At 37.6% G+C, this 18361-nt stretch overlaps 1 protein-coding gene across 13 annotated transcripts in view; it reads right to left on the bottom strand.

The window, feature by feature from the left end:
* FRY (FRY microtubule binding protein) overlaps positions 1 to 18361 on the bottom strand; it is a 371144-nt gene that overhangs the window by 131775 nt on the left and 221008 nt on the right. For all 13 annotated transcript variants that reach the window (XR_006286421.1, XM_043531626.1, XM_043531634.1 and 10 more), the window contains 8 exons: positions 15458 to 15565; positions 10323 to 10578; positions 6994 to 7176; positions 5968 to 6054; positions 4743 to 5002; positions 4235 to 4424; positions 1960 to 2084; positions 1328 to 1385 (listed from right to left, as the gene is read on the bottom strand). Coding sequence is in view for 12 of the 13 variants with exons in the window: in XM_043531626.1 (XP_043387561.1) it covers positions 1328 to 1385; positions 1960 to 2084; positions 4235 to 4424; positions 4743 to 5002; positions 5968 to 6054; positions 6994 to 7176; positions 10323 to 10578; positions 15458 to 15565 (1267 nt within the window). In the remaining variant the exon portion in view is untranslated. The remainder of the gene's footprint in view (positions 1 to 1327; positions 1386 to 1959; positions 2085 to 4234; positions 4425 to 4742; positions 5003 to 5967; positions 6055 to 6993; positions 7177 to 10322; positions 10579 to 15457; positions 15566 to 18361) is intronic.

Here is an 18361-nt window from a genome sequence, read left to right as displayed (position 1 = left end):
AAAGTGAACATGGTATTCTTGAAATTCTGGACCAGAAATAACTTTTAATATTCAAGTTTTGGTGCTGAAAATACACTTTCTTCATGTGCTGAAATATTATCATATGATATCCAAGAATGGTGCTTCTTGGATCTTTGAAAGTGAGCATCAACAGTACTTCCTGCAACCATGATAGTCTTAGTTCATAAACTCTCTCCTGTATTTTATACTTTCACTAGTAGAAAGTGTGGTTTAAAGTGTCTCAGAACCCCAATGCTTCCTCTTCACCTAACACTTCCAGAAAGCTCTCCTTCACCTCCAGAAAAGCCCTTGCTTTGCTCCTGACAAATGTGAAGTCAGCTAGCAAGGCCTGCTCTTCGCCTGAACAGCTGTAAGTAGGGTGATGGTGGTGGGTGGTAATAGGGGCCTATATAAGACAAAGCCCTGAATACCGTGACTGTCCCTATAAAATTGGGACATCTGATTAACCTAGCTGGAAGTGCAGCTTCCTGGGAGTGAAGAGAGCAACAAAGATGACTTGTTTTGTCTTGTCTTGTCTTCCAGTGAACACCAGAAAGTATGTCTTCCCTCTCCTTCCCCTCTTCCTATTGCTCTGAATTAGAAAAAAATCAAGGGAAGGTGATAAAACCAGTCACTGCAACTAGTAGTGGATTTTTCAGTCAATATAGGACCACCTCATTAAAAGTCATATTTTCCCTGAGTACAAGGCCAGTCTACACTTGAAAGTTGTACCAGCATAATTATTTTGTTTAGGGGTGTGATTTGTTATCAATATGGTTATACTAGTACAATCCCTAGTGTGACGGGGTTATAGAACTAGAACTATACCAGTAGAATTAAAGCAGGGCAGCTTTCTAGTGTAGACAAGGGCTAACGGAAACTGAAGTCCCTGGTAAGACCTGTTTATACTACAGAGATAAACCATATTTCCAACACTGTTGTGAAACGTGGTTGTGGCTGAGTTATGTTACAATATCTTTTTCTCTCACCATTGTAAGTGGGATTTCACTATATCTAAATTCACCATGAAGAGGTGGCACTGTATTTAACTAACTTGTTCCTCCCCTAAAAAATATAAATAAAAATTTATGAACTGTATTTTTACACAATAATTTAATTTTAAATAATCCATTTAAATCCAGTTTTAAATGGAATTGCTTTAAGTAATTTTTTCTACACAATTATTGAAAAGTTCCTTTATTAAATATCAAGCTAGAGTTACCAATAGGATGTTTTTCTGTTTTTTTTTTTTAATTAAAGAAACACATTCGCTACTTTTAACTTCATGTTGCAATTTAAATAAACAAATCTAATTTCTTGAACTAACCTCTGGTCTTCTTTCTAGGGCTTCTTTCATTAATGGGTGAAGTTCTTCTACTAATTCCCTAAATTAAAACAAAACAAAAACGTTCTAAACAAAATCCTTCATAATTGAGTCCATCTTCATGAATTAAATTCTCCTTTTAAGATAAAGAGTATTACACTGCTCTATAAGGCTTCTATAATACATTTATTGATCTGGATAGTGTATTTTCCCTCCCAGCTACGTATTTGGGCACTGGTATTCTGCAAGGACAAATTTTAGGAAGGGTTCCCACTAGGGCTGCAGTTTCTACACTAAGGCAGTGGGAGAAAGTACTAACATAATGGTTGGTTAGATTACACCTAATATGAATAGAAAGGTAAAGCTTTTTAGTGCTTATGAAATATTAGGTTATTGGGAAAAGCGATCTGTGGCTTTCACCCAGAACTTCCATCCAATACCACATCACACGCATACACTGCTAATTCAGTGCTCCTTGTCATTCCCTTCTCCCATAAAATTCAACATCCTATTTATTACATAAACACTAACATTTTAGAATTAAAATTTTAAAAATTAATAATTTTACATTAAAACAAAAACAGCATATCTGAATTAAAAGCAAATTCCTGGGATTATTGTAAACTGTTCAGTACCTGAAAACGAGAGAATTTGTTCTTCCAAATCCTAATACAAGTGATTCTGTGATTTCTATGCTTTCAAGTCTCATCAAAGGTACTAGCTGCTTTAACAGGACTCCAACAGATGGGGTTCCTATAGCCTAAAATATATTTATTAAGAAATCACCAACATTTAATTATTAGCATTATCTATATCAAATAAACAATTACAGATTTCAAAGCATGAATAAGTATTCAACAAAAAAAGAATAATTTAAGAGTCAAAAAGTGCCTTTTGTAAATCATAATGAAATGACTTTATAACTGTGGATATGTTCTAATTGGCTGTCTTCTACATCATATCCATGTGAGTAAAGTCCAGTAAATATATGGATCAAAGTAAATTAAATCACTGATTTTAATCATGATTTAAATCAGCATGCAGAAAACATTGATTTAAATCCTTGATTTTTAATCTTGTTTTACATTTGAACTTACTTATATTCCTCAAAAAAGGTTTATTCTCATTGATTGGTAACCATTAAAACATGTTGATTTTGCAACCAGATATACTCTTTCACTAAATTTGGTGCTTCTTTTTGCTAACCAGGAGGATACACTATATCTATACACATTTATTTAAGCAATTAGATAGCTTTAGCTTACATTTCTTCAGACTCTTAATTTTTTACATTTTTCTATGTTAGAAAATGGTGAATGTTGCATTTCTTATTTACTAGATGATGATTAATTTTTACTAGTGATTGATGTTAAGCTCTATTTGGATGGAAATTAAATTAAAAATGCACAAAACAGCAATTTTTAATTAAATAAAACTTCCTTACAAAGCATAAGAAAAAAGTTTATTGAAACATGTTTTGCATTTAAAACTAACTGATTTATTAAACAGTTTATCCATCCATTCATCCATCAGCAGGAAGTTGAAGCAGACAAATTCAGACTGGAAATGAGATGTAAATTTTTGACAGTAAGGGTAATTAACCATTGGAACAATTTACTAAAGGTTGTGGTGGATTCTCTGTCTGTGACAATTTTGAAATCGAGATTGGATGTTTTTCTAAAAAGTATGCTCTAGGAATTGTTTTGAGGAAGTTCTATGGTCTGTGTTATATGACTAGATGATCACAATGGCCTTGGTTAAATATTGATTAAATATCAATCTATTGTTGGTGAGTTGAACAGATGATTTCTGGTCACTACATCCTTCAAGATTTTAGGACCAGTAGATCTCATCCTTTCACATCTAGTTTTTATTGATAGATTGGAAGAAAAAAAAAACAAGCTTTTCTGATTTTTCAGCTTCCAACTGGTTACTTAACTTTGCATAAACGAGTCATTGAACTGAACTAGCTGAACAAACAGAAATGAAGAAAACAGTCTCTTCATCTGCAGAAAAGATTACTGCTCTCAAAACCTGGTCTGGCACTTCACCAACTCTGGATCCAGGTGCTTAGCCAGTGACTTCCACCAATTCAGTGGGCTGACTGTCTTTAAATCTTGGCAGCAAACAAGTACTCCAATATTATTTTTTGTGGTTAATTTAAATTATTTTAATATATTATACAACGTTTAGGCCTTAACATAGGTTGTCAATTTCAAATTTAATTTTAAATAGCATATTTTTATAAATAAATCTGAATTTAAATTAAAAATCTGATTTTAATTTTTTAATCAATATTTATCCATCCTGGTTTAAACGTTTTCTGTATTTTCAAAGAGAGTATTGTACTTTATTTTCATAGATAGTATTGTACTTTTCTTATTAAGTTTACAATATCAAAAAAGACTCCAGTCAATGAATTTGTAGGAACTAGTACATTTCTCAAGCAGTTACCACTAGGCCTTTGGTTTCATATCACGCTCCAGAATTGCAATAATGATGCAGAAATACATCACCTATTGTGCCTTATTGCTTATGTATGTGCTATAACAGTACTTAACAGAGTGATCTGCATTAAAAGCATGACACATGGTAAAGTTAACTTTAGCATATTATGTGCAACATTTCCATACCTTGAATATATACTACTTAGAATACGAATTAATCACATAACACAGGAATGTGCTGCAAATACCACGGGAATTGTCATATGTTTAATGGCAAATGGTGTAATGTGCTATACAAATGAATGTTTTCAATAATAAATAATAATACTTGAACCAAATCACATATATCGAAATAATCCTCAGATGTACTTTTATCGCTACTACTTGACTTTCACATGTAAATTCTTTTAAAAACATCTTTAAAATAATTACAGAATAATTCTTCTGAAGCATGCCATGTCACCTTGTTATCGTAGCTCACTGTTCCATCGGGAGTGGTAGCCATGATCTCTGGAGTTGAAGCACGTAAGTGTCCAGGGCTCATAATACTGGGTTTCGCTACTCCAAAGCAGAGAATAAGATAGTTTCTCCACAGAGTTACATAGTTGTCTCCACTGCTCGCTGTACTGGTTTTCTTTGCATTAACAGGGATACTGGAATTTAAAAAAAAAAAATAGTTAATTCTAGTTCCTAATTTTAATTTTCCAGAGCTTTTTTAAAAAACCAAACAAGCTAAGTAACAACAACTATACTATTAAATATTATATGATGTAAAAATAAAATCAATGAAGGCAATAAGAAAAGGAATCATTACAGTTTAAAGTGGCAATCATCATATCAAATACCAAAAGTTTGGATACTATTAGCATAGCTGGACTGTCAAACTGGTCTGAATATGTAGGACTAAAGAATGTACATAATAATGTCACTAACCCTTAACAAATGAAAGCCGTGTACAGAGTATCACTTACTTTGGATCCACAAGAGGCATTACTAGCTGTAACCTCGTAAAAGCATATGGCCAAGCGTAGCTAAGAGCTGTAGGACAATGTTTTGGTAAATTCTCTTGTCTAAGAAAACTGAAGAGGCAGAGAACCCATGGATCTTTAACTGACTGTGCAAATATCCAGACATGGGAAGGGCTTTTTACATCATAATGACTATTTACTAAGACTGCATTCCATTCTACCAGCCATTGCAAATCCACATTATGTGTTAATGGTAATGTAGTCTGTGGAGAGAAAAAGAAAATCAATATCACAGTGGTAGTAACTTATTCCCAACTATTTAGGCCACAGTTCAGCAAGTCATTTAGGCATCTACTTCCTAAATAAAGATGCTCAAGTGTTTTGTTCAATCAAGGCATTAATCAGTTATAAATATCATGTCCTATTGGCAAGAGCTGTTCCCATCAGATGAAGAAACCATTTCTCTACTGTATATTCTTTAACTCTTTTCTTAAGAAAAATATCTATGTGAATGAAGGCTAAAAATGTGTAAATTTGGTAAATTAATTACATTAATTAAATCTGAAAAACACTGATGTTATTGGGTCATAATTGTATATACAAAATTGTTTTTATATCATATACCAAACTTTTTTATTGACAAAAACAAAACAAAGAAACGAACAATGACTAAGCGGGAGGATAGATGGGCATATGTTTTTATGTACACATTTATATACATACATATACTGACATAGATATAAATTTTCAGTGAAATTTTCAGTTTTGTTACACACTTTTGTACCTAAGTCGCTTGACTTTGAAAATTTTACCCATAAATAAAACCCCTGGAACTAAGAAGATACATATCAATCACCATTCTTACAACTTTGCTTGTATGCTGTATTCCTCTCCCTCACCCATCTGTCTTTCTGCATGATAAGGTCTTTGGGGGCAGGGACTGTGTCCTTCTTTATGTTTGTAAATCACCTAGCACAATTGGTTGCTACAGTGTATATTTTACGACTGCCAGGGTAAAAATAACCACAGAACTAATACTGACATTTACCACAAAGAAGGTGCTATGTACAATAAGGGGTAGATCCTCAGCTGGTGTAAATTCTCATAACTCCACTTATTTCAATGGAACTATGACAATTTACACCAGCTGAGGATCTGCCCCTATAAACATGTAATAGCTGGTGGTATATTGCAAATGTCTATCATCAGAAAATAAACAGGTACTTACTGAATCAGAAACTGCCACATGAATAAAACTTTCAAGAATAGAAGAACTTAGCTGATCCATGACATCAATCATAGGCCTGTCATCATCCTGTACAAATTAAGGTAATAGCAGTCAACTACTTTCCTTAGCTAACTGATTCTTTTAATCTTTGTTCAATACACGAAACAGAACTGCATGAAAGATTATAAGATACAGAACTGGTAAAAAATATATTCAGGTGGTTGTCTTGATGGATACATTTTACCTTTTGTTGTATTAACCTCGAAGTCAAGCCCAGCTTGTGGTTTGAAAGGAAGTTAATTACTGGCCTTAGTTCACTGTTTACTGAACAAAAGTGCTCATCAGAAAATCCCATATGACTTGGGACATCTGGTATCAAAGGACTGAAAACCTAGCTTAACTGTTTAACTAAAGCATTCCTTTTCTATGAACACACATATTTGTGTTCTCAGGCAGCTCGATGGCTCAGTGTGTTGGGGCCACCGCACACAGCAAGACTCTACATACTTTTGTATCTGTACACAAGAAAAGAGTTAGACTTCTGTACTGTACAAGGAATATTTTATGTGAATAAAGTTAAATGTTTATTGTGCTGTTTTTGTTGAATATACTGAGACATTGTAATAGTGAATTTTATCTTCACTAAAAATTAATAACGCAGATGATGCAAAAATTATTTGCCCAATTCAAGGAACATTTTTACAGTATACCTTTGTGTGTACTTTATAACAGAAAAAAAACTGAAAAAGGATTTGATGTTGTGCAAAACTGGATGTTCTTTGTGAACAACAGAACAGGTTTTGCAAAAAGAACGTTATTAGTGCTTTATAGTCAACAGCCCATAAACTGTAAGGTCTGCAATAATCAGACACATTAAAATGGCAAATTCCAAATAAGCCAAATGTTTTTATGTATAATAAATGTCCTCTTCCATTACATGCATTATGGTAAAGCAGCACTGTTAATTTTAGTTTAGAGCTTTATCTCTGGAAAATTTTCTTTGGACCTTCTAAAAAAAATCCATACCTCTGCCTGCCCCAGGGCGAGAAATAAAGCACGGATCTCTTTGAGAATTAAAACTGCTAGTTTGCGGGTAGCAACCTGGAAACTACAAAGTAGTACCAGTGCAAATCCTTCCACAGCATGCAGTACGTTGGAATAAGGACTTCTTTCAGACTGTATCCTATGGCTGGATCCGTTTGGTATCAGCTGTAAAGAAATGAGAAAACTATACTCAAAAGGGAAATATTAATGGGAGATGAGGATGAGGTTACTGAGAAGTGCTCTATTTGGCCAGGACTGACCCCACCCAAGCTATCAGGCATTAACTGGGTCCCAGGAGGGGTTAGGGTGACCAGATAGCAGGTGTAAAAAATCGGGACAAGGGTGGGGGGTAATAGGTGCCTATATAAGAAAAAGCCCCCAAAATCGGGACTGTCCCTATAAAATTGGGACAGCTGGTCACCATAGGTGGGGTTAAATGGCTCCATGACATTCATTGAAGGAATGAGGATTGGCTCTCTTAGTGGCTCTCCACTTAATTCATGGTTAAGCCCACTGCTAAATGCCACTATCCTCCTCCTGCAAGGTGGCATGATGGTGGACAAGGGAGTACATAGTTTGTGAGGATTTAAGACTTCCTCTCATCCTCAGGTTAACAGGATCCACTAGGCCCTCCTAGGTATTGTGCTCTTTCCCACGTGCTGACGCTCTGAAGCCTATTACCTGCACTGGACACCAGCCACAAGTCACAACACTATTTATTGAAATTTATTTAACCCTTCCCCCTTTTTAAGTATTTTCATAAGTACCTTTACTTATCCTTATTATGCCTCCAGGATACCCACTAGATATCCTATCATTCTTGCCCAGAGGGAAAAATTCCTCCTTGATCCCAAAAAACAACTATATTAGACCCACAGCAGGCCTGGAAAGCAGAGGAGAATTAAGGTTTCCTGGAACCCTGGGCCAGAGCAAGTGGTGGGCCCCACCCCATCCCTTCTACCTGCTGCCCCGCTCCTATTCCAGCCCCTCCACCTGCAGCCCCGCCCATAGCCACACCCCTTTCTGCCTCTTCTCCAGGGCCCTGCCCCCATTCCACCCACGGTCCCCCCATTCTGCGCCCCCACTGCAGCCCCGCAACCATTTTGCTAGTTTCTGGGCTCCCCCCTCCCCCCCCACTGCAGCCCCAAGACCGGAGAAGCTCTGTTCCCCCGCCACAGCCCCAAGCTGTAGCAGGGAGTGAAAGCTACCCCAGCCCTGAGGCTGCGGCAGGTAGCGAGAGCTCCTTCAGTCCCGGGGCTTCTGCGGGGGACCAGGGTCAGGGCGCTGGGGGCTTCCCCTGCCACCCTGGGCTTTTGCTGGGGAGCAGGGGTGTGAGGGCACAGGGGCTTCTCCTGCTGTGCCTGTCTGGTGCTGCTACTGGGGAGCAGGGTCAGGCACGGGGGCTTTCCCTGTCTTCCCTGCCCACCCGGCAGCCAGGGCTCTGGGGCCCCTGAGTTGTCCGGGACCCCTGGGCACGGGCCCCGTAGGCCCAGTGCCTAATCCGTCACTGCTGGAAACCCAGCTCTGACAACGAAAGTACCTACTGGGCAGATGGGACAGCTTTCAGCAAGAAGAAAGCTGCAGTGTGCCCAGGAATGCTTAAACATGCCTGGAGAGGGGGTTTTGCTGGAACCAATCAGCTCCCTCACCATCCCTTGAATTGACCAATGTGGCAGCTGAGGGAGGTGAAGCTCCACACCATTGTCCAGAGCCCCAGCCACCTTTATAACTGCAAGATCCCCATTTGCATTCTGGGCAGGAACAGAAGATAGGAAGGGGGGCTCAAAATAAGCAATGAGCATTTCTGCATGCAGGATCAAGGCCTTACAGCAGATCATTAAATAATTGTGTTAATCTCAGTGCTGATGATGTCAAGCATTCAAATATCATGAGTCAGCCTCCTGCAAATGATAATACTGATAAAAAATAAAACCAAAATAAAGGGAGGAGGATGTCTTTTTAGTTGTCTTCTGGTTTTTGAGCCTTTAAGGTGCACTCAGGTCATGTTTTCAAGTTTTCTTCCCCGACTATACAGTCTGGAAACCTAATTTCATTTTTAAATGAAAGCTGAGATTCTCATGTAATCACGGGACTCCAAAAGCTGGGGGCTTTCAGAAAAAATGAATATTGCAAGACTCAATAAAATCATGAGAGTCGGCAACATTGTGAAGCATAGTGACCTCCTCTAAAAACACATTGGGTCTATATAATATTATTTATTCAACCTAATCTACCATGATATTTCGTGACATAGGTGTTAATTTGGTGCTAGTATAGTGAAATACATGAGAAAGATAGAGTGATAAATTTTGGAAAGCATGACCAAATCTTTTAGATTTTGTCATATTGTTTAGGGAATACAAACAAAAAAATTATTGAAAATTTCTATTAAAAGCAAATGGTTTGTTCAGTTTCTTGCTCAGCTGATTTTCAAAAAGTGCTGATCATGCACCTACTGTTGAAAATTAAGCCCTTTACAATATCTCAGTTTGGGCACCTAAAATACTGAGACACCTAAATTCACTTTTGAAAATCCTGGCTATAAATGCTTATTTATCCAAACAAAATGGAAGATAAGGAATTTATCTGGATATATGGGAATTCAAATAAACTAAGTTTTTCATGTTAGTGATGGCCATTGGGGGACATAATCTTAATCACATAATGATTTTTTGGATGAGTGGGGCTTTATTGTTGCTCATAAAAGTAATTAATTGGAAAAAATCATTTTAGTCCCTTTGATGTTACCAGTTAGATAGATAGATAGTCATGAGACAATGTAACACTTAGGAAGGGTTTATATAGATGCTCACAAACCAGTGATCACAGATCATGAATATGTCAAATTTTAGAAAGTTTGAAGGGTTAAACAGAAAAACATTATGGCATTTTAGCATTATCTGTAAGTTACAGTGCTGGGAAAAAGTCTTCCTGTCAGCCCCACCACTTTTATGTGGTTTTGTTAACAAGCCTATTTTGGTTTGACATACATTCTCCTATGTTGCTGCACTACAATGACATGTACTATGCTGCAAAGGGTAACAGCTGTTCTAGGTACACTTAATCCTGCCTCAGCATGGGTGGATGGACTAGTCGATAACCTATTCAGGTCCCTTCCAGCCCTACATTTCTATGCTTCTATGAGACAGCTGAACTAACTGTTTTATGGAAAAAAGTCTAACAGCAGTGAATTCTGCTGGAGCACAATTTGAGTAAATAAGGCATACATAAAACTGAACAATATCCAGGAAAAGTTAAATAACGTCATAAATGAGTATAACTATTGGAATGCAGTTCACTTTTATTCATACCTCTGATGATCTGCTTTTTGTCTGTTCACTGGCTTTTCCTGGAGTGTGTATTACAAGTTTCCATTGTGTAAGCAACTGTAGCAGCAACTTCAGAGAAGTATCAAGAAGAGTGTGATGCATATCATTCACTTCGCGTAGTAGGAAGTTAGTAAAACCAAAGAGCACATCCTCTCTCCAGTCAACAAAGTCAACAAGTAGACCCTGAAGAGAATTTTGTGCAATGTGCCGAAGTTCATCATCCATGTGGATAGAGAGTCTGCATGTTAAAATAAAAGTGACACTAAAAATGTAAACACCATTAAATGGTGTAAGTGAGTAAAGTAGAAATTAACACTGACAGAAATTCCCAAAAGTTAATATAAAATTTCATAAAACTATTCAAGCTTTTATTGTTATTGACCACAATCACCATTGTCGACATTTTATAGAAATTCTTGCTACACCAGTACTTGAATACATACATAGATCCAAAAGATATGTTTGCTCCAGTCCAAAAAGATACCATAGAGCAGCTTTGTGAGCAACTTATTTTTTTTCACTTACAAGAGCATGTTCCAGATAGTTGTAATATGGAAACTTTGCAGTTTCTCAGAACAAAGAAAACTGCTGACTTGATCACTTATGAGAGCAAAAGTCTTTCAGGATAATGTGTGCACCTCAGATTTTTTATTTTTTACTTCCAAGATAAAATCAAACAAACAAACAAAAACAAACAAAAAACTCCCATGTGCCAGTAAAACAATTAAAATTAACCTTCAACTAAGAAGAAGCAAATTATAATTACTGAGAGAGAATCTTTAAATGAAATTAAAAATTCCTAACTAGAACACAAACATTGCCTCATACTTTCATTTCTTCTGGGAAATAGAAATAGAAACCACAGCTCCATCATACTTTCCATTTTTTAAGAACGAGAAGTCTATCCCCCCAAAGCATTTTCTAAGGAACTGGCATTTTAGATCCCATTTTCTCTATTTCTATATTTGCACCTCATTTGTGTCCTTTTCTGATGGACCACAATCCATGTTTCCTCTTTAAAACAAAATGAGAAAGTCACTTCATAGCTTGTAGCTGGGCAGAATGAAACACTTAAAGATCAGTATGCTCATCACATTTTTAAGTTTGTCACTTCCACAGTGTACTAAGTCTTCATTAACCAAAAGGTAGTAATATTAATGCATGGGTTAGCATCCACTTTCCAAGTACTTAAATTTAGTTGTCCCTGAATAATTAGAAATGAGGATATATTTGTGAATAAATAGAGAAAAATCTAGAGGCCCTAATAATATGCAGTGGACCAAATTCTTTTCCATTAAAATTGTACGATGTGGTATACTTGAGAGAAGAATTTGGTTCAGTGTGTGATAAAGTGAAGTTAATTGACTCCAACCAGTCTGAAAATTCTTCATAGGCAGGTCAAAGACTGTTTTATTCTAAGCAAGGAAAGTCTAATTGCCATGAAACTTCACCAACAGGTTCTACCCCAGTCAGCAAAGGGCAAAACAGCTCCTGTGGGTACCTTTGAGGCCTGTCAAACCTGAGATGGGCAGCTTCTTAAAAGTAAGTATCCAAGTCCAGTGCAGGGTGGGCACTCAGAGGGAAGCAGAACTAGAGCGCAGAGCAGGGGCTGCTTACCCAGGAGAGCTGCTTAAGAGCCTTTGCTGCATGGACCCTCTGGAGACACAGAGGGACCATCTTTAATTCATTTTTCTTTCATTAGGGCCCAGGGCACTCAGCCTGGGCAACCTTAAACATACAGGGGATTAGGAACCCTTTCACAGAGACTATTGACCTTCTGCCTTGTGCCTTCTGCCAGATTGTTTTGCAGACTGCAGGATTATTTTGTTTCCCTTTTACATTCTGAATGGCTGTTATGCCCAGAAGGGAGAGAGCTGCCTCCCTCAGACTTCTAGTCAGGGGACTGCACCCCACATTCCAAACCAGAGCTACAGAAAGGTTTACAGTCAGGAAAAGAACATCTGGGATGAGAGAGGTGCTCACCCTCACCACTATAGGTATAACTTGTGACATATCCACATGAAATTCTTAACAAATTGGGAATTACTGTATTTCTCTGACACTAAAGGAAGGCAATTTATCACCTTCACCTCTGGACACTAAAGATCACAAAACCAAGAAATAAACTCAGATTATGACTGAGTCATTCATGAAATGACTCTTTCTAAGGGTACGTCTACACTACCTGCTGGATCAGCGAGTAGTGATCGATCTATCAGGGATCGATTTATTGCATCTAGTGTAGACGTGATAAATCGATCCCCGATCGCTCTGCTGTCCACTCCTATACTCCACCGTGGCGAGAGGCGGAAGTAGAGTCGACGGGGGAGCGGCGGCAGTCGACGCCGTGCCGTGAGGACGCGAGGTAAGTCGACCTAAGATACATAGACTTCAGCTACACTATTCTCGTAGCTGAAGTTATGTATCTTAGGTCAATCCCCCCCTCCCCAGTGTAGACCAGGCCTAACTGACACATGGAGGTAGTGGAAAACAAAACACAGACTAAAACTGCCTCCAAGCTCAAGTTACTGTATAAATGCATTGGACAACATTATCAAGAGAGATTAGAAATAAACCTAGTATAAAACCATAGCTCTGTAATACTATGGCAGTGGAGTCAGTAGAAAGGACATGAATTTGAAGAGTTACCATGGCTGCATTAAGAATTTCTCCTTATTACTCAGATATAGGACTTTATGAGAAGAACTCTTTCTGGTAAATAATTTGGCTTGGCAAAGTCGTTTTTAGGATGAAGCAGATCAGGTGATGTCAAGAAAATATAAAGACAAGTCATCCTGTACTATATTGGTGGTAGTAAGTACTTTGGTTTCTCACAATTCTTACTGAGCAAGAAAGATCACCAAAGCCAGTAAAGCCACTTGTTTTCACTTCAGACTCTTAAATCTAAAACCTACCTTGGGGATTTGTAATGAATGGATCCAGTGGGCAGCAAAAGGCAGAATATGAGCTTGACATCTGCTTTGCTGCTCATAATTTGAATACAGCTGTCTTGGAAGAAAATCTAGTTTTTGAGTTACAGATTCTTTCTGGGATTTGCCAAAAGACACATCTGTTCTAAGTATGAAAATTCAAACTAAAAGAATCTGTTAAACCAGAGATGTTGTTTAATCTTGAGAAAGAAAAACACATTAATAGCTTTTTGTCCAAACATCAGAGTTCACACAGACCACTACTGAAAGGTGGCCCAGGACTCTGGATTGCTCTTTTCAAAAGGATTATAGTTAGGAAAGGTTGAATCCCCAAAACTTTAGATTCCGGTATGGATTTTAGTCACAAAATGTGATGAGTCCTGAACCTGAAGTGAGAAAATATTGTAACATATTATGCAGCATCTCCAGACCAGTAAAGTCGGAGCCCTTGGGATGCAGTATGGGTGGCAAGAGAAGACTGGTGTGAGGGAAATAGCCCATATTTGAGTTGAGACTGGGAAAACTTTCATTGTTTTATAGTGAATGCACTTTATTCTGATAAAGATGTAAAAACAATTTTGTGTCTCTAGGTTAAAGGTCACTGGAGTAGTTCATAAACTTCCATCGAGATAAGACCCTCATGTTACTCCCTAGTTGCCTTTCAAGGAAGCAACAACTGCCATAGGCCCATCAAAGAATGGTGATTGAGTGCATGTGCTGACAAGTCATTACTAAGCTACTAAAACATTAAGCATGGGCCCCACATCCATTATCCCACATGGGAGCTGGTACCACAGCACAAGGGAGTTGGGCAGAATCAACCTCTTTAAACCTCTAACCCCGAGACTCCACCCTGTACAGTTTAGTCACAACCTAGGATGTGGCCCAAATTGGTTGGACACTTATCTGATAATAATGGTGGCCACAATGACTTGCTTTGTCACTGTAATCCAATAATAATTCCATTTTAAGAGGAATATGTTGAAATCACTTAGCAAAGGCACCCTGACACCAGAATTGAGATATAATGGCAAAGGGTTCTGTGCTGAAAGTTCTTTGCTACCATCATCTCTTATCATAACTGTCGTACAACTGAATCTTCTCAGACTTGGACCGTGTCACTGCTATGACATCTACGAGCCCACCGCCATTGTATAGATGCTGTGCCTCAATCCCTCTCCTTCATGATAGTGATACTGTATCCAGACAAATCAGAGGTAAGGACCCCAGCTCTGGGAGATAGAGAGACCCAAGCACTCCTACCTCTCTATTTTTTCTCTTTTAATTAAAAATAATTATGATTAGGCTTGGAAAGATTAGATTTTTATTGGTAAATGTCAATTTCACTGTACACTCACAAACTGATGTAAAAATATTTCCAACAATAATAATAGAAATTTACAGATAGGCAAAGTAAGAAAAACGCTGCTTGAGAACTTATTAGAGTTTGATTTAAGGATATTTATTTTGTATATTTTGACGTGATGTTGACAATTTGTGTTTTAATAGTTATAAAGCTTTAACTTTTTGAATTTTAACTTCTACTGTCATTAGACAATTATTGTCTGACACCTCATTGTTTGAAACCCCTACATAACTGTGAAAATTGAAACGAACAAAAATTGAAGAAAATGCTTAGAAAATAAACATTGATATTATCTGTCAAAATGATAAAAAAATAAAAATCAAATTCTGCTAAGTCTAGTTATGATGTACTAGTAAGAAGAATGTGAAAACACACCATCTCTAGTACATTATGTTTTGCCAAGTTGATGTGTAGGATTCATAATCCAAAACTGAATTTTAAAAGTTTGTTTTCCCATTACTGTAAAAATGAATCCTCTCTTCTCTTGTTTAACATACGATTATGGTAAAAATAGTGAGAATTATATATTCTTCATATTACAAAATAACAGTTTGTTTTCAAAGTGCTACCAAGGGGGTGAATCTATGTGCTGAATCACAGCGTGAAAAACATCTTAAGAAAGCACATTTGTTTCTGTATCACATTTGGGGTCTTAGGTATAATGTCTCCTTGGTCATAATGCTGCTCAGGTCAGTTGAATCTTAAACTTTAATAACAGATTAGTTTGCACATCTATGTGCCTCTAAGAAATAATTACACAGACTGGTGCTCAGTTTCATTCTATTCCTGCTGATCAAACTTTTCAGTGTTTACACACTTACCTTGCCAGCAAGTCAATCAGCTCAAGTTTTGACATTCCATCAGGAAGCAATCGAGGAATAGCAGCAACACATGTTCTAAAAAGATCGATTTTCGGTTTTCTCTCACCACTGAAAATTTGAAACAGAATGTATGGATCACCGGAAGCTGACCAAACTTGAGAAATAAACATATTCAAGGATCTATAGTTTTGCTAAAATGTTTTGGAAGAGATATAAAACATCTAAAAAAAATGTATCTGCTTGAGTGCCAGACCACTGGTAAGGTTCTTGGCAAAAAGTCTAAGCACTAACAATATAACAACAAGGAAACTTCTCTGAAATAAATGACTGGCTTTAGCTGTTCTTGGAGACATGACTACCAAAACATTTGCTTATTTTTGTGGACTTACTGTAAAACGTATCATTTACCGATTCACAGTACAGTATTTAAGAAGACCAACATAATACACTGATTAAAGCACCAGATTCTGGCCCTCTCTATGGCACTGGCAAGGAGGACATATCACATCACCCGCAGAGCACTTAGGAATTTGGAAGTGGGGAGAGAAGGGGCGGCCCAGCCAGCGGCCAGAGCACCTGTGTTGATCCCCAGATGATGTAACAACCTCTTGAAGGCTGTTACGGGCTGGCACAATTTATAGCAACCCTAAGTCTGCTCTAAATTGTGCAATGGCCAAACTGCTTCCTGGCAGCCCTGACGATTGGGTGAGCATAAAGCTCTGTCAGAACCAAGGCCAGGGCCAAAATCTTGAAATTTCTTAAAAGCAGGCTTTCAACCAATGATTATTTTAATGACAGATATTGCAACAAGCATGGGTTCTAGTTGTGCCACTTCCTATGATCATTACAAATATTTCTGTGAGAATGCAGAAGTAGAGTAGAAATCCTTCCTATAGTCTCCAAAAAATGATCATTAATTTGACTATTTTTACCAAATCTTCTGCTATTTGGCTATCTGGCATTAGTTACCCATATAAATAAGCTAACCAAAGTACAATATTTTAACAGACATAGTCTTTCACACAATTAATTATTTGTATTGCAGTAGGACCTGGAGACCCCAGCCAAGATCAGTACCCGCTGTGGTAGGTACTCTACAAAAATGTATAGTAAGGGAGAGACTCTGTCTTGAAAATCTTACAGTCTAAATAGACAAAGGATGGGAGGGGAAACCAAGGCACAGAGAATTGATGAGACTTTCCCAAAGTCATAGAACCCAGCTCTCCTGAGTCCCAGTCCACTACCCTATCTAGACTACATAGGGTATTAAATTTGGATATCTTATTCTCATGAGAAATAACACAGATGGCATTCATTTAGAAACACTGAAACGAGACTAGAGAACATCACCATTTTAATGCATTCTTGAAACTATTAATGTTACAGATACAAACAGAGCCTATACTTATTATAATATGAAGATGTGAATTTAATGGTAGTTTTGTGGCCCTACTTGGCAGCCATGATTGCTCAGCACATTTTCATACATTCATCAGCTTGAATTTGGACTGTCAAAAATATAACAAATCCAAATGAATGTTCAATGTACTCTGCTTCCACTGTATAATGCATGAATATTATTTTTCCTGATGAATTACTTGCTGTAGCTCATGAAAGCTTATGCTCAAATAAATTGGTTGGTCTCTAAGGTGCCACAAGTACTCCTTTTCTTTTTACGAATACAGACTAACACGGCTGCTACTCTGAAACTTAATAGTATCTGTATCTTAAAGCGTATCTTATTTGAATAGACTCCCATTATGAAGTTCTGCATTTACTTGTGAAGTGAGTTGAGATCCACTAATGAAAAGCATGATGTAAGAGCTAGGCATTGTTAGTATCTCTAAATTATAACCTTTCATCTGAGAACTTAACAATCTGGTGATCTGTCCTAGTACTTCATTAATACCGATACCACTACAAGATAAAATTTGCAGGGCTTTTAGCTAGACAAAGCAGGTTCAGTATTAGACATTTAATTAGTAAAGAATTCTTTGCTAGCAGTCACTAGGGCTAATAGTTCATGCGTTAAGTGGAAGCTTGTGAGCTAACAGTTCAAGAAGAAACCTTTATAATAGTAGATGTGAAAATATTTATAAATATTATGTCTCTAGGTTGTTCCAGTAGTTTAGCAACTGTTCAGAGCACTCCTATGGGAGGATCCTAATCTGACAAGCCTTCATGTTCAGACATTATCTGGGCTAGTGAGGGTTCTGTGGACATAGCATGCAAGATTTTACTGAGGAATGGCTGACATGGCTCTGCAGTGATCTCTTTGATTGATTCAGGAACTCATATGATGAATTCTGGACGAAGTTGCTTCCACCTGTTTTCAGCTGGAAGGACAGTATTTGCATGTTGAGGGTGGGAAATTAAAGCAGACTAGAAAGGATTTTTTTTAAGTCTACAAAAATTATTACAGTAATTGTAAAAGAATGTGTATATGCAACTTTGGCATATGATGGCTTTGAGTGTAGTGCAGAGATTGGTAGACCCCTGCGCAAATGCAAAATTTGTATCTGCGTCTGAAGCGATCTACAAAGATGGTCTGTGGATGTGGATATCCGGGGATATAAGTGGATATCCGCATATTTGCAGGGATCTAGATATAAAATTTGGATCTGCATCCATCAGCGATCTGCAAATATAAAGTGGATACCCACAGATTTGCAGGGCTCGAGCAATCAGCGGCTCTGCAAACATTTAGGAACTGTGAGAGATGTTTTAATGATTTTGTTCAGTTTCGGGAGGAGGTGGGCCTGTCCACACTTTGGCCAATCCTGGAGGACTGGGTACTTCAGTACATGGTGTGGCTGGCAAGCCAGGGGCTGGTGTCAGCCATCTCCACTTTCCTATTGGGACTTTCATTTGTCAGTAGGCTGAATGGTTACCAAGATGCTTGTG

Source organism: Chelonia mydas, chromosome 1 (genome assembly GCF_015237465.2).
Source record: "Chelonia mydas isolate rCheMyd1 chromosome 1, rCheMyd1.pri.v2, whole genome shotgun sequence".
Classification (NCBI taxonomy): domain Eukaryota; kingdom Metazoa; phylum Chordata; order Testudines; family Cheloniidae; genus Chelonia; species Chelonia mydas.
The sequence above is the reverse complement of the archived record's forward strand: the minus strand, read 5'-3'. Positions and strand labels throughout refer to the sequence as shown.